The sequence below is a fragment of the Chaetodon auriga genome, chromosome 12 (genome assembly GCF_051107435.1).
Source record: "Chaetodon auriga isolate fChaAug3 chromosome 12, fChaAug3.hap1, whole genome shotgun sequence".
In the NCBI taxonomy this organism is placed as follows: domain Eukaryota; kingdom Metazoa; phylum Chordata; class Actinopteri; order Chaetodontiformes; family Chaetodontidae; genus Chaetodon; species Chaetodon auriga.
The window spans coordinates 26185084-26193914 of NC_135085.1; the positions used below are offsets into that span (position 1 = coordinate 26185084).

At 41.4% G+C, this 8831-nt stretch overlaps 1 protein-coding gene across 1 annotated transcript; it reads right to left on the bottom strand.

Moving 5' to 3' along the window:
- Nucleotides 1-333: 333 nt before the first annotated feature.
- On the bottom strand, nucleotides 334-3930 carry LOC143329285 (T cell receptor alpha variable 36/delta variable 7). Its single transcript, XM_076745111.1, has 3 exons — nucleotides 3912-3930; nucleotides 3500-3780; nucleotides 334-969 (listed from the first exon to the last, which is right to left on the bottom strand). The coding sequence occupies exons 1-3, from the start codon at nucleotides 3928-3930 to the stop codon at nucleotides 784-786; spliced, it is 486 nt and encodes a 161-aa protein (XP_076601226.1). The 3' UTR covers nucleotides 334-783.
- Between the last annotated feature and the right edge of the window lie 4901 nt (nucleotides 3931-8831).

Below are 8831 nucleotides of genomic sequence, written 5' to 3' on the forward strand. Positions count from 1 at the left end.
AGTTTGTGGTTTGTGTGTTGAACTCTGCTGAAGATGAAAGCTCCTCTCTCTTCTATAGTTCAGTAACAGCTCAGCTCCTCCCTCAATCTCTCTGTCTCCTCTTAGATCTGAATTTCCTCTTCTCTCTGTTCCTCTTCATCTACCTTCAACTCTGGAAATGACACTGATACTACAGTTCAACTCAATCCAATTCAGTTTTATTTGTATCGCGCCAAATCACAACTGAAGTTGTCTCAGGACACTGAACATATAGAGCTGGTACAGGCCGAGCTCTTTTATCCACCGAGACCCAACAACTCGATCATGAACAAGCACTTGGTGACAGTGGCGAGGAAAATTTTCCTTTAAACAGGCAGAAACTTCAGGCAGAACCAGGCTGTGGGTGGGCGGCCATCTGCCTCAACCGGTTGGGTGAGAGAGAGAGTGAGACAGACAGAGAGAGATGGACAGAAATACAATCACAGTAACAGTGACAGTGGATGTGATAATAGTCGTAGCAGTTGCAGTGGATGTCAGGCAGGGCCATGACAGGAGACGTAGCTGTAATCCACAATCCAGATTCAGCCACTATCCATGGGAACCTGTGAGACGACAAAGCACAGAGACTCCAGGGAAGAAGCTAAGTTAGTAACACGCCGTGGTAGGACATGAAAAGGTGCAGATGGAGAGGGAGAGGAGGACAGAGGAGCTCGGTGTATCTTTGGACGTCCCCCGACAGTCTCATGCAGCTACAGTCACCGTCATATAAATAACAACATTAGCAGTAATACATATGCAAATAATTCATATAACAATAATAAAAATGTAACTAATGATAAAATAATATAGTGTGTGTGTGTGTGTGTGTGTGTGTGTGTGTGTATATATACACATGATAGTATAGGGTACTATATGTACATGATAACAATGAATTGTATGTAGTAACAGGAGGACAACGAGTTGTAATAACAACAATTGTAATTGTAATAACTGCAGTCAAGCAGCAGTCAACCAGGACCACGACAGTGGGCTCAACCATGATCCACAATCTAAGCTCAGGCTCGATCCATGTGAACCTGTGAGACGAGAAAGCACAAAGACTCTGGGGAAGAAGCCAAGTTGGTAACATGTATTAATGGGACTGAATGTGGACTCATGGTGGAGGGAGAGGAGGAGAAAGGAGGTCAGTGCATCACAGGCGTTCTAATCCTATAGCAGCATAACTAGAGTCTGGTCCAAGTGAAGCCTGAGCCAGCCCTAACGTAAGCTTAGTCAGAGAGGAAATTGTTAGCCGTCTGTTGACCACAGAGAGGGTGTCTGCCTCCTGGACAAAGACTGGAAGATGGTTCCACAGGAGAGGAGCTTGATAGCTGGAGGATCTGGCTCCAGTTCTGCTTTTGGAGACTTTTTAGGAATCACAAGTAATCCTGCGTTCTGGGACACTGTTGTCGTCCTGTAATATGGCACTGCTAGTTCTTTTAAGATGTGATGGTGTCTGACTGTTTAGAGCTTTGTGGGGAAGGAGAAGGATTTTAAATTCTATTTTGGATTTTTCAGGGAGCCAGTGCAGTGAGGCTAATCTGAGAGAAATATGATCTGTTTTCCTAGTTTTTGTCAGACCACATGCTGCATTGTCCTGGATCAGCTGCAGACTGTTCTGTGACTTGCTGAGCCAGTTTGATAGTAAGGAATTGCAATAATCCATCCTGGATTTATCAAATGCATTGACTAGATTTTCTGCATCATGTTGAGTCAAGATGTGTCTGATTTTTCCAAAGTTACAGAGGTGACAAAAGACAGTCCTTGAAATTTGTTTTCCGTAGGAGTTGCAGGATATATCCTGACCAAAGATGAGTCCCAGATTCCTTCCAGTGGTGCTGGAGGCCCAGACCGCTGCCTGTTTCTTGGACTTGATGAAAGATTGTGGACATGACTTTACTGCCTCTGAAGCAGGCTTCAATCCTGTCTGTGTTTTCTTGGTGCTTATACCGTCTATCCAAACTGAACGACGTTCATCGAAAAGTTCAGTGTTTTCTGTTAAACCTCTATTGAAGTGTTGAAGGTGCAAAAGTATTTAAAAAGTCAAGCTTTTTCATGCAGTAATATTAATATGTAGCTTTAAATGTGGAATCCCTCCACAATGATGGTGGTGTGTTCACTTCTTTCTGTTACTTGGAGTTCTCCAAAGACTCTAATAGGACATGTTAAATGCACTTTATTTATTGATCATGTTGGTGTCAAACCTGTTTAGCAACTTGTTTGAGTTTTCAGTGTTTTCAGTATTCATTCATTTGTTGTCATGGTGTCTTGAGTTTGAAGCATCATCCAGCTGGTTTGTCATTGATTGGCTGCTCATGTCAGTCCTCCCACAGTGTTTGATGAGCAGCTGTAACCACAGTGACTCTGATCCAACAGGAATGATCAGAATCCATCTGATATGAAGCTGTGGTTTGAATACCACTTCCCTCCTGTTTGAAGAGTAGTCAGATATCTGTGTTCAGCTTTTTGTACAGCCTCTTCTACACTTTGTATCACTGTGTTTCTAGAGCACAGTAGTAGAGAGCTGTGTCTGCCAGGGTTAGGCTTGTTATGGTCAGTTCAGTCGATGCTCTTGATGTTCGACTATGATATCGATCGTCAGGAATATATTTCCGATCACTCCGTGATCTTGCTCCTTTCCAGAGTATAAACTGAGGAGCCTGAATGTCAGATTGATGTTTGTACCAGTGAAGGTAAACATACTCTGATGTTGTCTCATATTGACATGTGAGTGTGACAGATTGTCCTTCTCTTCCACTGACTTTATCTTCTCCTGGAGAGATTTTGTCTCCAGCTATGAGTCCTGGAAAAAGTGGATAAAATGAAGCCATTAGACTGACATTGTTCATGAGGCTGAGAGGAGAACACAGTGGAAAATGTCAAGTGTACAGTGTGATTGTATGGACATTGACAGTAAAACAGAAAAAGTACAGTTCCATTAACATTCACTGTTCCAGGATGATGAAAAGGTGAGGTGCTTTCTGTCAGAGCAAAGAAATGAGAGCGGTTGTGAAATACAGGTTGTGTATATGTGGTTAATGCAGCAGCTTAAAGAAAACTTGAGCTCCTGTTCTGTTGTAACACTCACCTGTAAAGTGACAGAAGAGCAACAAGAGGTGAAGCAACATGTCTTTGGAGTTGTTGAAGTCAAACAGACAGCAGAGGAGCAATGATGTCCCACTGCAGGAGAATGAGTAAGAAATCATGTCATTGGTTGAGTGGAGGCTCAGTGGGCGGGGCCTGTCACCTCCTGATGTTATTTCCTCAGTTCAGCTCGACCAATAAATGTTTCCTCTGTTCACAGGAGCTCTGTCTCTAATCTGTATTGCTTCTTTCTTTGTTGTTGGATTTGTCATCAGTCCAGTGACTCTGGCTCAGACCGTAATGGCTTCATGGTGTGTGACTCCCTCTAGTGGACGTTGTGGAGGATTCTGTTGTGTTTGCTCCAAAGGTTTTTGTACAGAGTTTTGGTGTTTCCTGTCACTGTGGGCTGCAGAGCACAGTAGTACAGAGCAGAGTCAGTCACTGCAGCAGAGGAGATCTGCAGATGAAACTCCTTTTTCGTTTTGTCTTCTTTAACAGACAACTTTGCTGTTTTGTCTGAATATCCTGAGATCAGAAACTGTGGAGATGAACTGGACTTCTGTTGATACCAGTAGAGGCCGTTAACAGATCCTGAATATTTGCAGGAGAGAGTCACATTGTCTCCCTCCAAAGCCAACATTACATCTTTAAATGGCTTCACTAAATCCTCCGAGGATCCTGAAAAGAACAAAGATATATTTCACTGTGACATTTGTATTTCTTTAACGTCAGTGTCGTCCTAGACAAACGTTCCCAAAACGTGAAATGGTTTTGAATGATGTCTGACGATCTTGTTGAAGTTGACTTACCAGTCTGAAACATGAACATCGTGATCCAAACTAAAAGGAGCTGCATTATTTTCTCTTGTCCTGAATGAACAATAGAGAGAACACAGCAGCTCTTCACTTCCAACATGAAGCCTTTCACATTCAGCTGTGGAGCTCCTCCTCCTGCTGTGGTCTGTTTACATTCAGGCTGATGGAAGCTTGAGAAATGACAGCGATGCTGCAGTCGTCATCGTCGTCATCATCATCATCATCATCATCATCATCATCATCATCATCGTCATCATCATCATCGTCATCATCATCATCATCATCATCATCATCGTCATCATCATCCAAATTCTCCTGAATGAATCTGTGGAGAAACAACTTTCTTAAAAATCCAGGAGCTCAGCTGCATACTGCCCTTCAGACTGCATTCCCACTTGGTCTTTAAACGCTGTATTTCAGACGGTTGTTCCAGAGATTTTAGTCATTATTAACTGCTCATTTTCTGCTGGTTAATAATTTGTTAATAATGTCACACTGCGGGGGGCGCTGCTGAGCTTTAATGGAGTAGGATGTGAGTTTGGAAGCTCCTGCCAATGTCGATTAAAATTGTAATTCATCTGTGCTTTTTGGTCACATATCTAGTCTTGTCTTACTCCGCAGTAATTTTTTGTTGGGAAGTTTAACTCTGGACTGCGCAAAATGGCTGGAAAGAACTCTAAAACTCGCAATACTATTCAGACACAACTGCAGCCTGGTCCACAAACCGCGACCACATCCTCGAGTGCAGAGGTCGCCTCGATGCACGCTAACCTTGACATCACTGCCCTCAAGCTCGAGTTGCTGGCCTCGCTGAGGAAAGATATTGCTGACATTTTTAAAAAGGAACTCCAGGATACTCTCGGGGATGTTTTGTCTACTAGCTGGAAAATAAATCTGGACTTCGAGTCCAGATGACGGCGTAACAACATTAGGATAGAGGGAGTACCGGAGGGTCCTGACACCTGTACCACTGTTGCTGTAGCCGCTTTACTGAAGGAAGCGTTCGGTCTGGTAAAGAAGCTGCTTTTGGATCGGCCCCACCGGACCAATATATGTGTATTCGTGTTTCGGGATATGTTTGGGGGAGGGTGTCCCACCTCAGCTCTCTATGACTATCTGCTATGTCTAAAACATTCTCTGATTTTATGAAACATAATGGTCTTATTGATCCATGGAGATGTCGTAACCCCTCCATTAAATAATTCTCTTTCTTCTCCCAGGTGCACCATTCATATTCTAGAATTGATTTTTTTTTTTATGGACAGTACGCTTAATTCATGTGTTAATTCTTCTGACTATTTAGGTATTGTAATATCTGACCATTCACCTTTATTATTAGATATTCAAATTTCTACCAATAGACGTAGCCCACCACCTTGGAGATTTAACTTTCTTCTTTTGGCAGACAAAGAATTTTACAAAGTCATTTCAAATTCTATTGATAAGTTCTTGTCTTTCAATCAAAATGACTCCTCTTCATTTTCATTGCTATGGGAGACAATTAAATGTTACCTGAGAAGTTAAATTATTTCGTTCTCTATTCTTTCTAATGAAAGGATTAATGTTAGGCTTAATGTACTTACATCTCTGAGTAATAACCTTGATCAAAGATATGCACTGAACCCTTCTCCGGAACTACTTGAGCAGTGTGTTGATTTGCAGGTGGAATTCGATCTCATTTCAACCAAAGAGGCAGAGCGCTTGTTACTACGCAGTCTTGGCTCATATTACTAACATGGCGACAAGGCAAGTCGTTTACTGGCACATCAACTACGACGACAGGCCACTTCCTGTTTGATACCTAGTATTAAAAATACTTGTGACACTATTACTACAAATCCTTGGAAATTAATGCTACTTTTAAATCATTTTACCCTTCATTATATAAATCTGAATTTCCTACAGACAACACTAAAATTAACAAATTTCTTCAGAACCTTTCCAATCCTGTTATTGATGCTAATACTGCCAGGCAATTGGACTCCCCACGCTCCCTTGAAGAAGTATTACTTGCAATTAAAGCTATGCAATCTAACAAAGCCCCAGGCCCTGACGGGTTTCCAATTGAATTTTTCAAAACATTTATTGGTAAATTGGCACTGCTACTTTTATCCGTATTCCATGAATCCTTAGAAAGTGATTCATTACCACCAACCTTGACACAAGCCACTATTGCTCTCCTTCTTAAAAGGGACAAAGATCCAACCTCCTGTGGTTCCTATAGACCACTATCTCTGCTTAATGCTGATGCAAAGGTGTTGGCTAAAGTAATTGCATCCCGCTTAGAGAATGTGCTTCCTCATATTATATCCGAAGAGCAAAAGGTAGAGTGGGAATACTTCTTTGCAGTTTTAAAGAAATTCGGATTTGGTGATAAATTTATTTCTTGGATTTGCCTCCTTTATTCGTCCCCTAAGGCCAGTGTCCATACTAATGATGTTTATTCTGATTATTTTGCCCTTGAACGTGGATGTCACCAAGGTTGTCCTTTATCACCTTTGCTCTTTGCCATCACTATCGAGTCTCTGTCCATTACATTAAGATCTTCCCCCTTATTCAAAGGAATCACCCGTAATGGAATTGAATATAAATTATCGCTGTATGCGGATGATGTGTTATTGTATATAACTGATCCTACACTTTCTATCCCTGCTGTTTTAAGTATTCGGGAGAACTTCAACACTTTTTCAGGTTATAAATTAAATTTGGCGAAAAGTGAGTGTTTTCCCATAAATGCTGCAGCATGTCGTATTCAACAGTCAGATTTTCCTTTCCAATTTGGTCCATCAGGATTTAAATACCTTGGTATTAACATGACTCGTTCTTTATTTAGCCTTGCATCTGCTAATTTCACTCCTCTTATTTCAAAGATTACATCCAATATTAAAAGATGGGGTATCCTCCCCCTTTCATTATTCGGCAAGATCAGTATTGTTAAAATGATTATTTTAGCAAAATTTCTATTTTTATTCCAGTCAGTACCTCTTTTTCTGCCAAAGCACTTTTTTGACTCACTGGATAAGATAATTTGTTCTTTTATTTGGGGTGGGAGACCACCTAGGGTTCGTAAAACTTTACTGCAGAGATGCAGACTTTGTGGAGGACTTGCATTACCTAATTTTCTAATTTACTATTGGGCTGCTCACGTCCATAAACTTTGCTACTGGTTGAAATCTCCTGGATCCTCTTGGTGTAAATAGGAGCTATCATCCTGTAGGGGATCTTCTATACCTGCTCTACTATATTCCTCTTTACCTACAAAACCTTCTCTATATACTGACAATCAAGTGGTTCTTAACACACTCAAAATCTGGTATCAATTGAGAAGGCACTTGTAATTTGTAGCTACATCTTCCTTGGGTCCTTTAAATAACAACCATTTATTTCCTCCATCACTTTCAGACTCGACATTTTCAGTGTGGTATGACAAGGGTATTACACAATTCAGATGTTTATATGTAGATGGTGTCTTTGATAGTTTGGCCAATTTGTCATCTCATTATGACCTCCCTGTTAAACTCACAATTTTGTGGCTAAGTGTTTCCCTAATTTCCCCTCTTTACCTCCAGCATTTCAGACCCCTCACTTGCACTTAACACTATACAAAAGGACATTATAGCTTTCACATCCTTACTAGCTACACGTTCCTTGTTCCTTGTTCCTTGTGACATCATGTTTTTTTAAAAAAATGAGAAAATTAAATACACATTGAGAGGATGTACAGCCAATTTTTTTTCACAAATGGCAACCCTTTATTTCCTATTTCACTAATTTAGAGGTATTACCCAAGTGAATCTGTGCCTGTTGTTGTTGTACCTTTTATATTGCATAAATAACCAGTAATATGTGTGTTGGTCATGATGAGCTGGGTGGGGGTGTGGGTGGGGGGTTGTTCATTGTTCATTACACGGTTCTCTGTAATTTAATTTAATTATTTTTATGTGTGTATATGTGACCGTGTACATATGCATAAAAGGAAAAGATAAATTGTATTTCTGTCGAAGTTTTGTATTGTGTTTTCCCAATAAAAATATTTTGAAAAAAAAAAAAATGTCACACTGCTGGTTGTTTGGTCAAACCTGTTTTGCAGTCAGAGTTCAGGTGGTGGAGCGAACGTTGGTGCCCTCTTATTTAATGTCTTGGTGGATTTGCCTTTGCTGCAGTGGATTAGGATTAAGGAAGGCTGAACTCAACAGCTGATCCAATGGTGCTCGACACATCCAGGACAGCGTTTAAGACAAATCTGTGCCAGGATGCTCCTCAGCTTTACAGATTCACAGAGTTCTCACACACCAAAGTGCTGATTGTGTTTTGTAATCTTATTAAACATACATCCATACATTTAACATTCAACACTCATTCTAAAGCCTGGTTTACGCTTCTGCGTCGCAGCGACGCCGTACCTACGGCGTACACCCTACGCCGTCACTGAGCATTCATAGTTCTGCGTCGAGGGAACGCGTTGCTCCGCAATTCACCGCCAAGCCACTAGGGGGGTGTGGCTGTGTCTTTGTATGGTTTCGGTGGGCTCTTGCTGCCGCGAAGAGGAGTTGTAGAGGTGGTCGTACTTGCGTACCTCCTCGATAATTCTTTCTTCGGCTTGGTCCATTTTTTCTTGTAGCTCTCACCACAGAAACTTTGAAAATAGCGGTGTTGTTGTACTGCGACCATAGGGCTGCGGCTGAACCGAAAATTACATTCTGAATGGACCAATCACAGTCCTCGACGTTCAATCCTGACGACGCGACGTGTAGTCAGGATTTTTTTGGAGGTGCGTGTCAGGCTACGGCGTAGGGGTCTGAGTCGACGGCGTAGGTACGGCGTCGCCGCGACGCAGAAGCGTAAACCAGGCTTAGCACAGTCTTACACACGAAAACCACATCAAATATTTAAAGTTTTACTCAAATATTTTGT

Excerpts from the sequence above, each read along its gene's own strand:
- LOC143329285 (XM_076745111.1), bottom strand. Across the intron at positions 970-3,499 it reads GTGCTCTGCAGCCCACAGTG|TTATTACAATTACAATTGTT; the intron begins ACAGGAAACACC and ends GCTTGACTGCAG.